This window comes from Chinchilla lanigera, unplaced genomic scaffold (genome assembly GCF_000276665.1).
Source record: "Chinchilla lanigera isolate Chin_1 unplaced genomic scaffold, ChiLan1.0 scaffold00076, whole genome shotgun sequence".
NCBI lineage: Eukaryota > Metazoa > Chordata > Mammalia > Rodentia > Chinchillidae > Chinchilla > Chinchilla lanigera.
The window spans coordinates 2,605,644-2,626,162 of record NW_004955477.1 but is presented as its reverse complement, the minus strand read 5'-3'; the positions used below and the strand labels follow the sequence as shown (position 1 = coordinate 2,626,162).

The window sequence follows — 20,519 nt, the reverse complement described above, 5'->3', positions numbered from 1 at the left end:
TAGTTGCCTCCCATGTTTTGCAGACTGCTCTGAGCCCAGCAAGGGTGACCTTTGCGAACACTTCTCAGGTTGGAGGCCCAGAGAGGGCAAGGTTTGCTTGAGCTTGCACAGTAGTATGCTTAGACCTCATTTCTGATGGGATCCTCCAAGTGAGAATGGAAGCACTCTCTAAATGGAAAGGGCGGCCTGTGAAGGGTTGTGGAGACTGTTGCTTCCAGAGTTTTCTGAGCTGAGGCCTAACGGGAGATCAATCAGGCAGTTGAGTTTCTGCCTTTTCTTCATAATTTATATTATATTGCTGACAGGAAAGAAGAGCCTCCCAGCCCCAAGTTGAAAGGAAATCTTGCTGAATTTGAATTTGGTCTCTGCGTCTCATCTGTTTGCCAGGTGTAAAGATATGAGCGGTGGACCTGGGGCTCCATCTTCAGATGCACCAAACTGTAGACACCTAACCCACACGTCCGTCTTCTGTGTGCGCCGAAGCACTCCTGTAGCCACCAAGGCCACTCACAGACAGAGGCCTATTCCCCTGGAATCATCTGTGACAAATGAGCAGCCTCCTCCTCTGCCCACCCACTCTGGACCCTCTGGAGGAGGCAGGTGCAGCACGGCCCTTGGGGCCCCAGAAGCCCAGCGGTGTTTGTGCTGGAGCAAGAAGCCTCAGCCCAGCTGGAGATGGGGGGATAAGGCAGCCGGAACATTTGAATCCCTCAACAGCAGATATTTTCCAGGGATTTCCCTGCCTTGTGTTCTGAGAAAGACCCAACAGGCTGCATGGTTTGCTGCACATGGGGCAGTGTCTGCATGGGCCTGACCACTGGTCATTCAGAGGCTGGCCTCTTTCTCCTGTCTTCTTGTCCCTGGCTTATGTGAAACTCACATTTAGTTTGGTGATTATTAAGTGCAGGAACTTAGGACTGGTAGGAACTTTTGTCCACACAATTTTGCAGAGCCAAAGAATGTATGAGCTGTGTTCTTATCAATAAGGAGAAAAGGGGGAAAAAAAAAGGAGAAAAGGAAAGAACTTTGGAGGAGAAACATCAAAATGTTTTATTATGGAGATGGAGTGGGAGGTGTTTTTTGGGGGGATACAAGAGACCATTTGAATAAGATTTTGACCTTTTCTTCATTTCTAACTTAGTATATCCCCACCTCTTAAAATAAAAAGACACATACACATAGGCATGTGTATTTCATTTTTTGGGTAGTGCCTTCACATGCTTGAAAACCAGAGCAATAGACATGGTAAATGCTCAACCTTGTTTCTGTCCTCCTTCTCAGGTTCGTGACTTCTTTGTTTTTTTATGCTGTGTTAGCTTTCTGCAACTATGACAAAAATACATGAGTCAAGAAACTTATAGAGTGGAAGAGTATTTGGGCTCACAGTTGCAGAGCCTTGGTCACTTGGCCCTGTTGCTTTGGACCTGTTGTGGCACAGTGCATCATGGTGGCAAACGGTAGAGGAGGCTTGTTCAACTCACAGTGGCATGAAGCAAAAGAGAGAAACAGGAAGGGACCAGCGCCCCAGTGTCCCCTTCAAGAGCATTGCTCCCCAAGGACCTGACTTCCTTCCACTTCCCCAAGATCCTCCCCCTAATAGCGCTGTAGACTGGGAACCAAGCCCTCCGCACATGGGCCTTTCACAGACACTACAGAAACCTAGACACGTAGCATCCTTCTTCTGGAGTTCCTGTGTACAAACCAGGCAAAGAGGAATTTTGACTTTTACTGTGTTCTTTCTGAAACAAAAGATAGCATGTTATGTACATACCTGTCTTCACCTTGCTTCCTTACATGATAAGCCCTGCAGGCCTTTCTGTGGCAGAAGTGAGCTGCATCTTCCCCTTCCAGCTTCATGGATGTGCCTCCTTGCACCCAGGCCCTGCTGATGGGCCCCTGAGCTCTTTCCAGTCTTCCTCGGCTGTGACTTGCAGTGTGCATGAGTCCTCTGGACGTGATATGTTCCCTGGTAGCCTCGCTGGGTCATAGGGCGTGTGCTTGTCCTCCTGCAGGACGTTGCCAGGTCTGTGTTACAGGAGCCATTCCTGGCTGCATTTGAGGGGTCTCTTTCCTGCCACCTCCTTAATTGAGCCTGGCCGATCACTGGATTTTTGCCAATCAGACAGGGGAAAAAATGGTTTCTCCGTGTCATTTTAGTTTGCATTTTTCAAGTCAGTTGAGCATCTTTTCATATGTTTAAAGCCACTTGCCAGGTGTGGTGGCACATGCCTGTTAATCCTGGCACTTGGGAGACTGAGGCAGAAGCATCACTGTGAGTTTGAGGCCAGCCTGGGCTACACAGTTCAAGGCTTGGCTCAATTACGTAGTGAGACCCTGCCTGAAGAAAGAGAGAGAGGAAGACAGGGAGAGAGGGCGAGAGGGGGAGAGAGGAAGCCATTGTTCTTTTCACTTGGTGTGCTTAAAAAAGATGGAATCATTGGTCTTTTTCTTTTCAGTTGTGTGTTAAAGAGATGAATTTTGCCTGTGGTATGAGTTACATGCATTTACTTCATTTGTTTTTTGTTTTCTGACTGTTTTTGGCATTTTTGAACTGTATTGACATATAATCCGTATGCCGTAGGTTCACCCGTTTAAAATGTACACTTTAGTGGTTTATAGTATATTCATAAAACTGTACAGCCACCACCACAGTCAGTTTTGGAGTGCTTTTATCACTCCTAGAAGTGGTCCTGTAACTATTGGCAGTCATTTCTCAGTCTCTGGCAACCACTGATCGGCTTTCTCTTCATGGATTTCTTTATTCTGGACATTTCATACAAATGGACTCACAATAGTGGCCTTTTGTGTTTAGCTTCTTTCGCTTTGCATAATGCTTTCAAGAGTCATCCATGCTGTACAGCATGTGTCAGTGCTCCGTTCCTTTCTATGGACAAATAATACTCTCCTTGTGCCGATATACCATGTTTTATTTATCCACCCACTGGCTGATAGACTTGTGGGTTGTTTCTACATTTGGGGTATTACGAAGAGTACTGCTGTGAAGATTTACAGGTTTGTGCACAGGCGTCTTTTTTATTTTTCTTGGGCACATACCTCGTAGTGGAATTGCTGGGTCTCGTAACAACTCCGTTGAACACTTTGAGGAACTACTGAGTGGTCCTCTAAAGTAACTGTACCGTTTTACTCTGCTCACGCCCCTCAGCTTCTTTTTACATGTCTGTTTTTATCCAATTTATTATTTCTTTTATAGCTTGGGATTTGGAGTTTTAGAAAGGCCTTTCTGTCCCAAGATTATGAAGAAATTCTCCTGTTTCCTTCTAGTAGTTTTATATTGCAGTCTTTGGTTATATGGAGCTTATCCTGTGTATGGTGTGAATATGGAGGCAACCTCTTTTTTTTTTAACCTCCTTTAAAAAAAAAGTACAACCCATTTGTCTCAAGACTATGTATTAAAAATTCCATCTTTTCCTCTCTGCTTTGAGATTCCATCTTTATAATAAACTGAGTCTATTTTAGAGCATTCTCTTATTTCACTAAGTCTCTTATTTCATTAGTCCCTTTATACAGGTGTTAATATACCCTTTTAATTATTGAGGCCTTATAGTAGGTTTCAACCTATTATGTGGTGTAGGCTAGTCTGGTAGGTTTAGTTTTTCTTTACTTTTCTTTACAGAGCTTTACTGACTAATCTTGCTTATTAAAAACTTGAAACAGAGCAGCTTGTCTTAAGACCATGGGAGTGAAGAATGCTCTGCTATTTTAGATTGGGAGTTTCTTGGACTTTTGAATTAGTTTTGGGAAGAACTGACACTTTGTCAGGTTAAGTCTTCCCATCCATGGCACAGGATGTCTATTTGTTCAGTGCCACTTTGCTGTTTCTTTAGGGTTTTCTTTCATCAGTTGTGTAAGTTCTTATACATTTATTCCTAGATACTGTGTCTTTTGTGTTGCTGGCCTGCTTCTTGCTCTTCAAAGCCTGTTTTTGTTAGAAACTAGGGCAGCTGAGTATACAGTCCGTACCAAAAGCAAGGCTCCAGACCACTTCGCTGTCCAGTGCTGTGTGCCCTGGGAGCCACAGCCGTCTCTGAGCCCAAGCGTGGCGGGGATTAGAGTCTGGTGAGGCGGAGGCTGCAGTTGACCAGCACCCTCCATAGGTGATGTTAATTCATTTAATCCTCCAAACAAGTCTGGGGCTCTAATTAGCTTGTATGAATGAGAAACTGAGGCTCAGAAGTTGAATGATGTGCCAAGGTCCCAGTGGGCACAGGGGCTGGGATTCTAGCTCAGGCCTGCCCAGCCTTTTCTGCCCCAAATCCAGCCTGAGGGCAGTGTGCTCTCTGGAGCACGGCCTGGGAGTGACAAGGTCTGACTGCACATCTGCTAGCTGTTCGATTCGGGACAAGTCTCATCTCCTCCCAGGTCCTCAGTCTGCCCATCTGGAAAATGAGGTGGTTAAACAAGGTGATGGTTTGCTGTCTTCCGCAGTAAGCATTCCCTTTCTCTGGGTGTCCTCCATGGAAGTCAGTTATCTGGAATGGAGACACAGGCTCCTGGGGTAGAGATGGGAGGAACCTGGTGCTCAGCAGTTCTGTCTCCTGGGCTCTGATGTGACCCCTGGAACACCCAGGCCCAGGCAGGTAAACCCCAGCCCCTTCTAGGTCCTGGTACCCAGCTCTCGCCCCTCAGTGCTGCTGCAGAAGCCCCTTCCTGACAGCCTGCTGGTTGGTGCTGCCCTGTGGGCTCGGTTAGCATTAGTTTTGGCCCTCTGCCAGAATCCTGTGTGCTTTGGAAAGGTCCCTTGACTTTTGTTAGGCAAAGACTTCTCTTCACACCAAGCTGCGAGCGAAGTGGTTTCACAAACCCCGTCCTGAGTGTGTGCTGGCCAGAATGCACGCCACGGAAACAGAATGTTTGTTTTCCAATTGTGAGAGTGCCAGGAAGCCCTTTGGCTTTGGCTTCCACGCCCTCAGTGTTCAGGCAGACCATCTGCCATCCAGGGCCTGGTGCAGAAACAGCGTCCGCCACCATGGGCTGTGGGGGCACCGGCAAAGGGCTCGCTGGCTGACTGCCATCCCATAGACGATGGGAGTCTGGGCCTCCAAGGCCTGTTCCATCCACTGCACCCAAGGGTGCAGGCCTAGTATCTCTGAGCCAGTCCTGGAGCCTGTCAGTGGGGGCAGGTAGCAGGGTTCACATAGGAACTAGAAGCTTGCTTCCAAAGGGAGGATGCAAGACTGGGTTTAGTGGGTAAGAAGGAGTTTGCCAGGGAATAAGGTGACATGGGGCTGGTAGTCTAAGCAAAGGAAAGTGGTCTCAGCAGACGTGGCTGTGGAGGAAAATTTACATGGCTGAGGTTTGCTGTAGAAGGAGCCAGAGCACATGGGGGGCACTAACGGGGAAGCAGTGGCTTGTGTGGAAGGTTTGGTCCATTGAGCACCAGTCCATGATCACTTTACAAATTTCTGGTCCAGCTGAACTGATTTTGGGGGACCCTGTTATGAAACGCCTCCCTTGCCTGGCAGCCCACTGGATTACCAGTGACAGCAGAGGGTATCTCAGGTCTTGGCACAGAGGTGGCAGGCTGGGCCTGAAGGCCCTTTGTCTGGTCTTTGGAGGCCCAGGAATGATCACCCCCAGCCTCCAGGGGCCGTAGGTCATTTTCCTCATAGTCTTTGTCTCCAACTGGGCCTGCCCTCAGCATTGCCAGAGGCAGGACATGTAATATAATGGGATGGGGAGGGTGCCCGGAGTAACACGGGTGTCCTGAGAGACATCAAAGGAACAACCAAGGCCAAAGGACAGCTGTGGGTGGGAAATCCTAGAGGGGGATCCCTGAGCTGGGTGTTTGTCTTCCCAGGGTGACTGTCCAGGTGGTTTGGTGTTGTAGCAACATAGCATACCTGGCTCTGGCACCACCTGGGCCTCTCAGAACTAGAGGGGATGTCAGAGATTTGGGGCAAACCTTCCTTTTCTGACCCTCTATTGTCTATGAGAAGGGACAGCCTGAGCTGTGACAGTCCTAGTGTGTCCCCCACCCATGTGGCTCCTGGGAGAGGGCCATAACCCTTCCAGCATGTATGTCAGCTTCCACAGAGGTAAGCTTAGGAAGCAAGGCACAAGAAGGAAGGCAGAGCCAGCCTTCCACCTGGCAGGTATTTACGGCCTCGCATTGGGCCTTTTGCTTCTAGAACCTGTTATCTGGGAAGAGCCTAGAGTGTCCGCTACCAAATCAGCAGTGCTGCCTGCGCCCTGGAGCCCTTCCACTCCTTTTTTTTCCTATTTTCAGGCCTTGGCAAACTAGGTTTCCCTGTCTGGGTTTTGTAGCCAGCATTTTCCTTATTGCTGAGGTTAAGGACACAGTTCAGACTTTAAAGGGCCAAGGGGTGAACATTGCACAGAAATAGGCTGAGCATTATGCTGTCCCTTTATGAAAGAGTGGGCGCCAGCATGGACTTGGATGAGCACATGACCCGATCAGCTTGGGCTGCTGGTTCCAGCTATGGCAGATGTGAAGACAAGCTGCCCAGAGAGGAGGGCCTGCAGAGCCTGGGCAGATAGCCCCCAGTGAAGGCGAGGCCTGCTCTGCTTGAAAGAACACATTTTCATCATCCCTCCCTCCCTCCCTCCATCCCTCTGTCCCTCCCGTTTTTCTCCTTTCTCTCCTTTCTCTCCTCTCTCCTCTCACCTGCCCGTTACCAGACCAAGCCTGAGGCAGGGCAGCTTTGCAGCAAAGAAGCCCCTCCCTTGACCTCTCTGACCCCAGGGGCAGGGGCAGGGGCAGGGGCAGGGGCAGGGGCAGGGGCAGGGGCAGGGGCAGCGGCAGGGGCAGGGGCAGGGGCAGCGGCAGCAGCTTCCTTTGTGAAATGGAAGTCTTCATACAAAATTCAGATTTACCAAAGATAGATTAAAGCTAGGCCAAAAATATGTTCATGCCTTTTTTCTTTTCAGAGATAGTTAAAAACAAAACAAAACAAAACGAAAAACACCCATGAAACCACATGCTTTGCTGTCTTGGTTGTTTCCATGCCAGCCGCAGCACAAATGAGACTTAAAACACTTCCAGGCTGTTGGCTGTCCACTCTCAAGGCCTAGTGTTCTCTTGATACTTGGACAGTTCTGTTCTCCTGCAAGTGTCTGTTTGGGGAGGAAATGCCTCATTCACGCAGAGCCTGAGGCCAGGCTCACTACCCTGCCTGGCTTGTTGATGTCCCAGTTTCTTGAGCAATTTGAGGTGGCTCTGGAAGGCCCACGAGACAAAGAAGTCCATAAAATTGGATTAAAAAGAGGACGAAAGCATTGCAGAGGGGCACATGTATGCCAGCCTTGGACACCAGTGGCCACAGAGGGAGTGGGGACTTCCTGTCTGAAAGGGAAGCACACATACCCCTGGGGAGAGAGTCTGTCACAGTCAGATGCGAGAGGAAGTCTCATGTGGGCTGTGTGCTTAGGGCAATGGCTTCTTAAGGAGCAGTGTCCCCAGCAACCATGACTCCCCAGCACACATGAGGAGGACTCCTGAGCAGTAGCTGTGACAAACAGGTACCACAATAGCACACAGAATGCCTTGACTGATGTCTTCCATTGGGTCCCAAGGCATAGAGCTGGAGCTGGGGGTTGTTGGCGAATGGTTAATGGAGGGAGGCTTCCAGGAGGAACTCACGGGGAGGGCATGAAGTTGGGCCTCGGCCTGGTGCCGCGGGAGTGTGGCTGGCACCTGGGGCCTGATCCAGCCCATAGTGAAGTGTGACCTCCTAGGCTTTCCAGCCCAGAGCCGTTCCGGAAGGGGTAACTGTGAGCTGTGAACAGCCAACAGAGTGGGTTTTTCTGGGGGCGAAGAGATTAATCTGCCTGGGGCACCATCAGTACCCAACTTACCTCTGTTTGTTCCTGTACTGCTTAGGCAGCCCAAGTGAGTCCCCTAGGTCAGCGGAGGAGCCAGTTTCTCTGACTCCAGAATCTACATTCCTTACCGCCTTCTCAAGGCCATGGGTTCAGGAAATGAGAAGAACCCTGTTAGGAGAAACCAGGACCCAGGGTTCTGCTCTCAGACACGTCTCTGCTGGGCCGTCCTTGGCCCCGGGTGCCTGCTTCTGCATGTGGGGGCAGGGCTTCTGAATTTGGGGGCCTCTTGGCACCCAAGCAGCATTCCCTGGGGGAGCCCTGGAGTTTCCCCCTGCCTCACACAGGTCTCACCTTTATTAATAGTGTGGCTACCATTAATGGCCATTCTGTTAGTAGCTCAGGGGATCTTGTTGGAGTCCTGTCTACAAACTCACTCTGCTGCCCAGGGAACAGTAGCACTAGCAAAAGGCAGCAAGTGCAGCTGAGTAGGGCAGGTGGCCCTGCATGGGCAGCAAACGGGGGATGAATATCTGTTGAATTAATATGTTTACGGGCATGGGGATTTGGTTTTCAGCTTGTACCTGGAATGCAAAGACCAGGCCACTTTTGTCTCTGTGCCCATGACCCAGCCAGCCCTCCTACTCAGGAAGGTATTGAAGTAGATATCTACACAGAAGGGCCCTAAAGATGAGAGACCATTGCTTCTGGCTGGGAAGCCATGGGGCAGCTGTTGAGGTGAACATGGAGGGAGTGGTCATGGCCTCTGTTATGGCTGACTAGAGCTGAGGGGGAGCTGGTGGGAAAAGCTTGACATACAGGGGCTTCATTCTTAAGTCACCCTCCACAACAGGCTGCTGTTGTCGCCTCTTGCAGACTCTAGGAGTGGGGTCACTGTCCCTACCCATTAGCCTGAGGCTACATGGGACAATTCAGCTAAGCTTTGCTACCTGGGTAGGCTTCTGCCTGAGGAGGCGGCCCATTCCTGGGCCAGGGCTGGGCCTCACGAGAACAGAAGTTGGCAAGTGGGGCACAATTTGTCCTGGAGCAGCAGTTTCAGCTTGGAATGATGTATTCGTGTGACGCTTTGAACTTTGCTGCTCTTTGCTTTCTGCAGACACTTTTGAGGGCACACAGGCCTCCAGGCCTCTAACAGGCCCATGCAGTGCTCTTTGTGGGAACAGTCTGAGCTGCTAGGAGAGGCTGGGCGGGACTCTGCCCGGGGGCGTGGTGGGCCCAGGCAGCTGCGGACCCGCGTGTGGGTGCACTCTGGGTGTCTACTCACCAGGGCATTCTGGGCAGAGCACACAACTGCCCCATTGTGGCAGCCACATTCCTCCCTGGCAGGTGGGATGTGCCACCAGCTGGGGCATTCAGTGGTGGCTTTTGGTTTTCACAGTGGATGAAATAGCTGAGTTTTGTGTCAACAGAGTTTTCAGGGTGACACCTGGATTCACAGCCAAGAAACAGGTGCCTTTGAGGATGGATCCCGTGGGGGAGGGGTGTCCAGTGGCATCCTGTGATTTGCTTATAACAAAATTCACCAACTGAATCTTGCGTTTTTTTTTGCCTTGCTGTGAAACAAAAAGGACCCAATTATTCCAGGCAGCTGGCACAAGGGTGGCCCTGGGGTGCCTTGGCCACCCTTATCTGACACACAGTCCTGAGCCCAGAGGTTAGGGAGTCTTTTTTGAAGCCATGGTGCGATGCAGGGCCGAGGCTGCACCTGCAACAACCTGTCTCACCTTGGCCCTCTCTGAGTCCAAGAAAAAGGTGTCCCAGCACCCTGCTGCAGGCTGTAGCCAGTGCTTAGGGCCTTAGAGTGGGTAAGTTAGGGAATATAGAATTTATTTCTTAGCTCCAGGGGCCTCAAGTATGCAGCAGTTTCCATGCCTGGTGAGGGCCTGTTCTTCATAAATGGTACCCTCTGGCTGTGTCCTTACAGGGCAAAGGGGCACATGAGCCCCCACTGGCCCTTTATCAGGGCACTAATCCCATTCATGAGAGCTCTACCCTCATGAGCTAATCTCCCAAAGGCCCACCTCTTGCACTGAGGATTAAACATCAGTGTATGAATTCAAGGGGACACACATACTCAGACCCCCGGTGCCATCACATTGGCCATGAAGTCAGGACCTCCCACTGCACCTTAGGTCATTTTCCAGACAAGATCAGGCAGGATGATGACTCCAGCAGAAATGAGAAAGTGAGCATAGCCGCAAGCACTGAGCACGGGGTACTTTCTGTTCAGGGTTTATAACCCTGCCCCCCTTTCCCTGTTCTGTATGTCACAGAGAACAGGGGCACTAGACAGACATGGCCATACCCACTCACTCCTGGCAGCAGTGCCTGTCACCCACCCAGAAGCCAGTTGGAGTATGTTACTCAAGACATTGGGCTCAGACTGGACTTTGTATTTCTTCTTACATACCTGTCCAGGCAGGGAACAGGCAGTATAGCCAGGGATAGGAAAGGGTAGGTCTGACTCCTGAGGCTTGTGAGTCCTGACCCGTCCTGGCCTCACCCTCGGCCTCCTCATCCAGGGCAGCTGGCCCAGGGACACACAGCTTGACACACAGGCTGGGCCCTCATCCCTCTTTCTTGTGCCCTGTCCTCCTTGGGCTGCTCAAGAGAGTGGCTGAGGGTCAGAAGGGACCACAGAGACTTTCCCTTCCCAGGCATCTAGGGCCTCCGCCTTGCCAGGTGTCAGGTGTACCTTTGGAAAATGCTGACCCTTTTCCCCAGCTTGACCTGGGAGTGTTGCTGTGCTGGGAGGAATGTGCTCTGTGTGCACAAGGGTTGCATCGAATCCCAGCACAGCCCAGGTTGAGGCTTGCATCCGGCTTTGGGGCGCTCCGTGGTCTGGGCCAGCATCTCTGGTTGAATTGGTGGCCCAGCCTCTCTCCTAGGTCCTAGTGCTGTCCCCAAGTCTTTCCCTTTTTCACGCAGTCAGAACATTCCAAGAGCAGCTAACCCATCGGAAGAGTTTCCTCTGTGGAGCGCCCCGAAACAATGAGCGTGACCCTGGCAAGCGCAGCCAGCTTCCTCCAGAGAGTGCCTTTTATTTTCCATCTGCTGAGCCTATTGCAGCAGCTCATTTGCTGTGACAGCCAGTGGTCATCTTTATTTCAGAGCGACACACACACTACAGCCTTTGAAAGGATCAGGGCCCTTGGGACAGGTCTGTGATCACAGCATCGGCGGGCATGTGGGATGGGAGACAGCAGGTGCTCCAAGTCCTGGCTGCAGCGAGACCAAAGCCTGTAGTTCCTCTCCCTTGCCTCTGTGTACAGCTCTTCCTTGTCAGGATGTCTGGGGCTGAGCCTGGGCCATGAGCACCTGCACTGCCATAGCCTTTATCATGTCTGCTGCTGCACTAAGCATCTGTCTCTGGGGAGCTGAGGGCCCAAATTTGTCTGCCTTGAAAGCTGTCGTGTAGCTGCACCCACCTGTGCACTGTGTCAGGCCTGTGCCCTCTTCGGTGGGTAGCTCCAAGCAGGACTGGCCTGCACAGCCTCCAAGCTACATTCAAGCTGCAGCTGCTGCTCGGGTAGGCCTCAGTGCAGTGCTGGCAAGCAGGAAAGCTCTCATACAGTCATGCTCTTTCTGGGGCCTCCAAGGGCCCTGTGAGAAAGGCAAGGACTGTCATAGGCCTCTTTCAGATGCAAAGTCCCCAGCTGGCAAGTACCACAAGCATCCTGGAGCTGGGCGCTCCTCTGGTGTGTCAGTGGGGCTCCCCCTCCCACACAGTGTCTGTGGAAAGCCCTCTAGAGATCAGCATCTACATCTCCAGACACGGCCTAGAACTTAGAGAGAACTGGCTCCCTGGATAGTTCTGATTTGCACAGGCTTGGGACATCAGTGCACCCAGGAACACACGCAGAAACCCAGCCTCTGTCTTACCCTGGCCAGCTGTGGGAAGTGGGTGGGGTGGACACTGCAGCCCACGTGTACAGCAGCGCAGCCTGGAGATATTTCCATTTAACTCAGACCCCTTCTCACGAGGACATTGCTTTGTGTCATCTGGGCTCAGTGTTGCCCTATTTTGGGCAGTGGCTGTATAGATCACGTCTGAAAATATACACTGTATCTGCTATCCTTGCAGGGCACTTGAGTTACTCTCTGTTTTTTGGAATGACTGACAGTGACTAGGAATATTTGTGTAAGGGCTGAGGGTGTAGTTCAGTGGTAGAGCATGTGTTTAACATGGGCAGAAGCCCCCTCCCCAATATTCATGTTGGTAAATTTTTGCATCTATCTTAAATTGTCCTCTTAAAATAAAAATCCTACTACATTTGGATAGGCTTGCATGGGTTCTGTATCCTTAAATTCAGCCAACCTTGGATTAAAAAAAATTCAGAAAAAAAAAAAAAGACATCCATACTAAACATGTATAAACTTCATTTTCTTGTCACTATCCCCTAAATAATGTAGTATTACAACTATTTACATAGCATTTACATTGTAATAGGTATTGTAAGTAACCCAGAGATTATTTAAAGTATATGAGAATATTCATGGGTTATATGCAAATACTGCATCATTTTACATAAAGGAACTGGGCAGTGAGGAGAGTCACGGAACCAATCCCAGATACAGAGGGACACTGGAATTGCTGCACTGAGGGTCATCTTTCTGAGAGGTGTACAGGAAGTGTTGTGGGTCTGCTTCACTGCGGCTTCCCCAAGCTTGTTATTTACCTTCTTGCTCTTTGACTGTTAAGCAGGCGAATGGCTGAATTTTGCACTTCTTTATCAGCACAGTGTTCACTGGCCGGCAGTGTTTCCTCATGAGTGCAGTCTGGCAGACCAAGTACCAGCCGGGCTTTGGGTCAGCTTTGTGGGGTGCGTGGTTTCGGGAGAGAGTGGCCCTTTTAGTAACCTGTGTGTCTGCCCTTCCACAGAACTGTCAGACCTTCAGCAGCCTCAGCTGCCTGAGCACAGGGATGGAGGACTACAGCCCCCACAGCCCCTTCGCTGTCCACGCCAGCAGCACCCGGTCCTGGGCCACCTTGCTGTCAGCTTCCAGCCCGGGGGGCAGGACCCCTGCCGGGACCCCAGTCCCCGAGCCTTTTCCCCACTCCTTTGACGACCGCCTCACCTGCCAGGAGGACCTGTCCTGTGAGGAGTCAGACGGCTGCGCCCTGGATGAGGATTGTGGCAGAAAGGCAGAGCTGGCCCCAGCCTGGCGGGACTGTGGGGCCGCTGGAAACAGCCTCTGCTCTCTGGATGGCGAGTTGGACATTGAGCAGATAGAGAACAACTGAGGGGCCCGGGCCCTGGTCCAGCTGGGGGTTCTTCCCTCTGGGCCCTATGTGGACACTTGTAGGGCGACCCCAGCCCCTTCCTGAGAGGTTTCAGGTCCCAGGGAAGAGCTGTCTGGCTCCGTGAAGGCTGGCCTGGCCGTGCCCCACAGTGGGACATGTCCGCCTCTCACCAGCTGTCAAGCACGTCGGCCAGCAGGTCCACGGAACTACTGTAGCCCACAGAACAGCTTTTTGGTTTGGTCTTTTCTGCCTTGTTCCTTGTGGGATGTTGGGCAGTTACTCCCGGCAGGTCTAAGCCCACACTGGACCCCCGATGGGGATGTGGTGGTGGTGGTGGGGGGCTCAGGGCTGAGGCCAGGTCCATTGGGCCATGTCTGGGCTCTGCTTGGCCTCGCTCAGGTTCACTCTGGGAGTCGGACCCAGTCTTTCACTCAGTTTATTCTGTGCCTTCTTTCCCAGGTCTCTCTGCTCCCAGGAAGGTTTGGGGGACACTCCTTCTGTAGTAACACCAGAACCATTTGGCCTTAATCCCACACGGGGGCGCTGGTGCGGCCCTCTATAGAGAGTAAGCCCAGGTGTGGACTCTAGGTGCCAGGAAACAACTCTGCTCGTTGGAGGCCATGCGCATTGGGTAGATGCTTTGATCTACTGGCTGAAAGGCAGATCCACTTGCCTCTCAAGGTCACAGAGCACCTGCTCCCTGCCCTGCCCCTTGAGGGGCTGCCTTGGCTGCTGGTGACAGCAGCCATCTCCATGGCTCTCCGGTCCCTGAGTCACCAGCTTGGTTGATTCAGGCTAGTGAAGAGACATCATGACAAAAGGGCGACTTCTTAAACGTGCCCTCAGGAGACAGGAATGTGAGCAGGTGCACAAATCCAGGCCCTGAGCAGGTTTCAGGGGTGAAGGATGTCTGTTCTTGGGGCCCAGGGAGGGCCTCTGAGCCCCCTGTCGTATCCCCAGCATTTTCTCCAATGTTCACAGGCTCCCAGGCTTTAGTCAAAGTGCACTGTCCCCTGCAAGACATGCAGACCTGTCTGCTGAGGGAGCCAGGCTTAGGTGCTGCCTGCCTAAGGCAGCCGCAGGCACCAGCGTGGCTCAACTCAACCTACATCCTCCCCAGCCCCTCTCCCCGGGTGCAGCCCGCCCCTCAGGCTGTGTGCTCAGGAGCCCCCAGCGCACCTCACACATACATCACAGGCCTCTGCACTCTGGGAATCTGGCTTTTAGCAAACTTGGCATCTACAAACAATAGCAAGCGGGCTGGCTTATGAATGAGTGGCTCATTTTCCCATGAGGCTGAAAATCTCCAGTGTGTTCCCTGGTGTTCACTGAGATGTGATCAAGACACTTTTGCAGTCCCTTTGCTTTTGCTTCCCTTCCATGGACCAGAAAACACCTCATGTCTGCAGGTTGACTACAAATGTTTCTCATCTTTCTCCAAGAAAGAAACTGGTTGTAAAACTTGTTTAAACCTTCACATTTTACTGTACCAGAGGGGTAGAGGCCCTGGTTCTGATTTGTAGGTGGTGTTTCTTTAAAATCAGCCAGAAGATGCTTGTAGGAAGCCCCTCCCATGGCCCGCAGAGGCCTGAGAAGCCAAACCAGACTTCAGGCAGCTCTGGGTAGACAAAGACATGGTGCCTCCTCCCTGCCTACCAGTGGTGGAGGCCCTGTCTTCTCAGAGCAGGTCTAGAGGAGGAGGAAGGTAGTTGAGAGGATGTGCCAGTGCCTTTTCCCCAGAAAACCAGGACGGGAGTTCTGGTACCTGGTGTGGCCATACCGAGAGTGGTGACAATGGGAGCACAGCCCCCAAAAACCTTCCTGTGGAAGGCAGAGGAACGCTTCCATCTGGTCCACTCTGCAGGGCCAGCTAAGGCCAAGGCATGGCGCAGCCACCGGCTGCCTCTCTAAGGGCCAGGATAGGAGGCAACTGCTGGCAAGTGTGTCACAGAGCTGTAGTACGGGTGACTTGTCCTCAGACCCTACCCCCCTGTGGCAGAAGGACAACCAGTGGAGCTCGCTGAGTCACAACCACATCCTCCTCACCTCCGCCAGCCCCAGGGTACTTAAGGACAGAAATGCCCAGGCCGATGGCGCATTTGGCCCTTTCCAGCCTCACAGGCCCTTCTTAACTGTTCCTATTCCACTAACACTCCTAGCCCAGGCACACAGCAGCGGCAACTACGGGAGAAGATGGTGGTGTCCTTTCGGGTTACGGAAAGAAATGACCTCCAGTTTACTTCCTGGTTGTCTTTTGACTAGACAGAGTAGGCCCCATCTAGGAGGTGTCCCGCTGCCTTCTCAGCGGCCACACCCGTCTGTGTTCCCCTCTGCTGGCTCCAGAACTCCGTCTTGGTCCTGCTGGGCAGGAAGAGCACCCGGGAGGCCTCCTGCGGCCCACCCTTCATGGTTTCCCCATGGGCAGTGCGCAGGTGGGCTCAAACTCCCCAGCACGGTGGCCTCAGCTGGCGGCAGCAGCAGAAGCCTCACCTTGTCGGGTTTGACTGTGAGTCCTGCCCTGGATGGAGGCTGAGAAGGTGCAGGCCTCGCAGAGTAGGCTGAGCCAGGCCAGCTGCCTGCCTGGAGGCCTGGAAGGATGAACGTGAAGTAGGAAGAGGGGTTTCCTGACACATGGTGTCCCCATTTACTCCAGAAGCCAGTGAACTGACGGGAGCTGCCTTCTGTCTAGGTGACCAGGCCTGGGTCGGGCCGCAGCCTAGCCGTTTACATGACTGCAAACCCTCTTGCCTTATTCTTGGGCAGTGGAGGCCAGAGCTTGGCCCAGAGCCCAGGAAAGACTCACATCCAGGCCCCAGAGAGCTTGTTCTTACCGTACATAGGGATTTTCCTTCTCAGAAAGCCTTACTTTTGAATAACACTTTTGTATCAGGAAAGTTTTTGGATTTGTACGCTGAATGAAATTTTAAGTAAAGGAAAAGGCCACATAAAAATGAAGACCAGTTTCCAAATGGGGGCTCCTAGTACAGATGAGTATGATGCTCTGACACTACCAAGGGGCATTCAGGGGTCTGCCTGAGCAAGCTTCTACTGCAGTTAAAGCACACCCTCGGTCCTGTGCTCCACGTGTACCTGGTGGCCATGGGGTGGCCAGCCGAACACCTAGGGCTCTGGGAGCCCTGCACGGGCACTCTGCCCGCACAGGCCGTGACGCTGCGCCTTGCCACATCCACGCTGCTGACCAAACCCCTCCCACTGGTGCCAGAGAAAAGCGCGCTTCTTAAAGAGAAAGGTGGTTTTACAAGTTGCAGCCCGAAGTGGAGCGCTCGTAGCCTAGGTAGGATAGTCGGACTTTCTAGCATAGTTTTGTTGGCAAATGAATTGAGCTGTCAGTGCGTGGGGGCGATGTTGGGAGTTGGGGGACAGACCACACGTAGGCCACACTAGGATAACACGCATTTCTCCCATCCATGCGGTGTCATGTTGCAGAGCTTCAGGAATCACCGTGGCCTGGGTAGTGCTGTGCCAGGTCCCTGCTAGAGCCAAGGTCCTCTGCACAGAGGCACTGGGTCTGTCCTACCACCGCTGCCCTCCGCATCCTGTCCTCCCACGCAGGCCATGACTGTCTTGCACTAGAGCCGCTCTAGTCTCAGGAATTTGCTTGTTACTTTTACTGTGTAAATAAAGCTTCCTGGTTCAATACCCAGATGCCTGGGTATGGCTGTATGGTTTCTGTTGGGTGTGGTGAACCAGCAGGTCCTCTCCCCCTCTCTGCCCTCTGGGCTTGGAGAAGCACAGACCTCTCACAGTCTGTCTCACAGAGCAGGAGACAGGCTTCCCTGCAGGATGGCTGTGGGAATAGCTGCGGGAGTAGCTGTGGCCTTGGGGAGCCTCCTAGAGGCAGGCAGGTCAGTGCCCAGCATGCAGGGGTGTGAGAGCCCAGCCCTTTGTACCATTCGGGAGCCAGCAGGCAGACAGGTGCTTGCCCATCTTCAGCCCTGCTGAGCGGCAGGTCTATGTGCAGTGAGTGCACTCCACGTTTTGCCCCCAGAGAAGTATCAGCCTGACCTGGAGCTGCGAGACCACCAGGACAGCCCAGCAGGTGGCACAGGCTGGCCTGCCAGTTTCAGGGTCTCTACCTGCAGCGTAGCTCCAACCTCAACTCCTTGGGCTGTGGGGACAGAAGCATAAATAGCTCAACTCAGCATGGACACATGGTCCCATTTCTGGCCCTTCAAACCAGGTGCCACAGGGAACCAAGCTCAGGAAGGACAGTGTCGGCAGCCCCAAGGAGAGGCGTGGGGTGGTGTATTACATTCTTTTAACCCATCATTTGTTCCCAAAATCTGTCCTTGGAGTTTTTGCCTCAGCCAGCTCCTAGGGCCTGAGGATCCTCTTGGAGTGAACCCTGGAGTGCTTTTCCTTCTGGGTTGTTTTCAACAGCAAATCCCATATTACACAAAATGGTCTATGAACACTTAGTTCGAGAAACAGGTGAAGCAAGACTCCTGGGATGCGGTGAGCCCTGTCCCCCTGCAGCCCTGCAGCAGCCAGGGCCCAGTGGCCCACTGATCCTAGGCGGTAGCCTGGCCTTCCCAGCCCCTCCTCTGCCTTGCATATCTGGTGTGTGCCTGGAGGGGCAGAGGCCAAGGGGGGTTTCTGTCAAGCACAGTGGGCCCCCTGTGGTACCCGCCTAACCATCTGCCACGGCACAACACGGGGGCAACAGCAGCCAGGGCCAGGGTAGGGGTAGCCTTCCAGAAAGCACTAAAAAGAGGAAGGAAGGCAGGACCAGACCTTGATTTGGTTCTCTACTCAGTCCCTTACTGCTTGATGGCCCTGGGGCAGGTAAGTCACTTTATCTGTGTACCTCAGTTCATCTATAAAACGGGGAGAATGACAGCATCTACTTCATTAAGCCTGCTGCAGCTCAGAGGGCAGAGTGTTCTCTGCCAAGATGAAGCCAAGGTCTAGGTACTACACCGAAGCAGCTCTTGAAGAGGAGTCTCAGTTCACCTCAGAGACCAGCCTCTTTCCTCCACGGGGGGCAGCCCTGGCTGCAAGCGCTTGCGAAGGACAGGAAGGCAGGCCAGCTAGGAATGAAAGGAAAAGGGAAAAACAGACTCACAGCACACAGTCCCACTGCGTTCGCCCTCCAGCTGCGCCGGGGGCCACACCCAGGACCTGCACCTCCTCCTGTCCTAACGAGCCATGATGGCGGCTCTCTCAAGGAGCAGCCATCTGCGTATTTTCCAACTAACAGGCCAAAGGCCCTCCCTCGAATGCCAGTGCTACTAGCTTGGCTGGTGGCCCCTCACCTTGATGAAAAGACTTGGCCACCGTTTCCTCCTAATCCTGACTGAATGGTGGCCAGCTTGCCCACAAGGTCCTCGTCACCTCAGGGCTACCGAGCCAAGGGGACTCTGGCTTCAGGGTCCAGTGCTTTATCACTGCCTGCTTGGTTCAGTGGAGTCCTGTTATGGAGGGCCTCTGACTTCTTTTATAGGCAGCTGCCTCCTAAGATGTCTCAGCGGCTTTGGGGAGAAACAGCAGTGAAGTTAACCACTCAGCAGACCGACTGTGAAAGCTGAAATGGATGAGGAGTGAAGAGGGGTACACAGGCCCCACAGCCTTGGTCTGGAAAACGCTCTCTCGACTGCCGGTCCTCGTTAGTGCAGTGCTGTGGTCGAGATGTGGTTTAAGTGAGTTTCCTCAAAGGTCCATACACTGAAGGCCTGACCACCCAGGCTGGCAGGAGCTGCGAGGGCCTTTAAAAGATGGAGCCTAGTAGGGGGTCCCTAGGTCAGGAGGGTACGTGCCCTTGGCAGGGATTTTGTACCGACTCTTGCTTCTTTCCTCCCCATATGACCTCTTGCTCCTACTTGTGCTCCTGTACCAACATGCCACGAGGCCCACGCCGAAGCCCAGAGGATACAGGTGCTTTGCCCTGTGTCTCCAAAACTGAACTAAATAAGCCTAAAGTAGCCTGCTTCCATTATTCTGTTGAAGTAATGAAAAATGAGGTAATGGGGGAAGGCAGTGCCAATGTTTGCCCTGGTCTGCCTTTTCCTTCTGGGCCTCAGTTTCCTCATCTGCTAAAGAGATCAGGAAGTGGTTTCATGCCCTTGCCCCTCGGACATTCAGTGGCTCCAGCACATAGCAGGAGCAGGGACATTGTGTGAGACCCTGCCCAGGTGCCCCTTCCCATACCCTACAGGACCCTTTCTGGCAGTCAAAGCCGGGACAAAGGCTGCTGTTCAAGGCCAAGTTTATTGAGCCATTGACTTCTACACATGGGCACAACACAGTCGAGTCTACCCAGTGCTGGCTCCAGAGTACTTCCTGTGCCTGCAACCTTCATGACAGAGGATGAGATTCTTGCTGTAGAAGAGGGTATCTTTGAAGTGCCCCCAGGAGCTGCCCCAGCCTTTGTCTGCTATGCTGACTTGTGGGGATAGGAGAATCCAGAAGCTCGCATTATTTGTGGGGAGGGAGTGCTCATCAGCCACTCACATTGGATGGGGTCACTGAACAGGGGAGGCTGGCTTAGCTCCGGGGTGCATGATGTGTGCACAGGCAGCCCTGAGTCTTCTCCAGGCTCTCCAGCCAGATACTCAGAGTGTGATGAAGAGGCGGTGGGCAACTCACCTCTGCACGCGGTCAGGTGCAGGTGAGGACTCAGGTCATTCCCAGAGGGGCTCACGCAGCATGCCCAGAGAGTTTTCATTCTCTGGAGGCCAGCTCATCTGAGCCACTTCCTGGACCTCACCATGGGGACAAACATCCATCCAGCAGGCTGGGAAGGGGCCTGGCTGGTTCTGGCCCAGGGTCAAAGCAGCCCAGAACTTTCCTCACCTGCCCGTGCCAAGCATGGAGGTCAGGGGCAGTGGTGGAAGGGGCTGAGCCCTCCCTGAAGGCCTGTCACTTGTCCAAATGCTGCAGCAGCAGGTCCACGGCCTCCGCAAGGTTGTCCACGTATCCATCAGCTTTTACTTCCGGATGGTGCTCATCGCTGGGCCTGGAGAGTGGGCCACAGGTTAATGATGGAATATTAGTCCCTTTTTCATTGCTATACCAAAATACTTAAAGAAGAGTGTTTTAAGTTCAGTTTTACAGGCTGGAAGTCCAAGGTAAGGCCACGGCTTGGCCTCTGTTAAGGGCCTAATAGCAGATGGCATCATGGCAGAAGAGATTCGGGGGTCAGGTCAGGCTTTCCCAACAGCACACTCTTGAGAAAACTCAGTCATGCTCCCCTCAAGGACCACCTCAGTCCCACCCGAAGGCAGTGCGCCAATGACCAACCACTAGGTTCCATCTCTTAAAGATCCAGCCCCTTCCCACATTGGAGACCAAGCCCCCAGCACGTGAACCCTTGCCTGCGTCCAAACCTTAGCAGCCAATGACTGCAAGGTGACCCCACCTTGGTGGCTGCAGCAAAGGTGCTGTCCAGAACCTACTGCGGGTCTAGCCTCACCTCCTCCCACCTGCACAGGCA

General features: G+C 52.8%; 2 protein-coding genes across 4 annotated transcripts in view; one reads left to right on the top strand and one right to left on the bottom strand.

Annotated features, from left to right (window-relative positions):
* Fam53b (family with sequence similarity 53, member B) overlaps positions 1 to 16,732 on the top strand; it is a 115,571-nt gene extending 98,839 nt beyond the window's left edge. For all 3 annotated transcript variants that reach the window (XM_013503079.1, XM_005401977.2, XM_005401975.2), the window contains exon 5: positions 12,704 to 16,732. In XM_013503079.1, coding sequence (XP_013358533.1) covers positions 12,704 to 13,066 — 363 coding nt within the window. In that variant the 3' untranslated portion in view covers positions 13,067 to 16,732. The remainder of the gene's footprint in view (positions 1 to 12,703) is intronic.
* Positions 16,733 to 19,275: 2,543 nt separating this feature from the next.
* The window catches only part of Lhpp (phospholysine phosphohistidine inorganic pyrophosphate phosphatase), a 126,228-nt gene continuing 124,984 nt past the window's right edge, over positions 19,276 to 20,519 (bottom strand). The window contains exon 7 of the mRNA XM_005401973.2: positions 19,276 to 20,042. Within this exon, the coding sequence (XP_005402030.1) occupies positions 19,946 to 20,042 (97 nt within the window). The 3' untranslated portion in view covers positions 19,276 to 19,945. The remainder of the gene's footprint in view (positions 20,043 to 20,519) is intronic.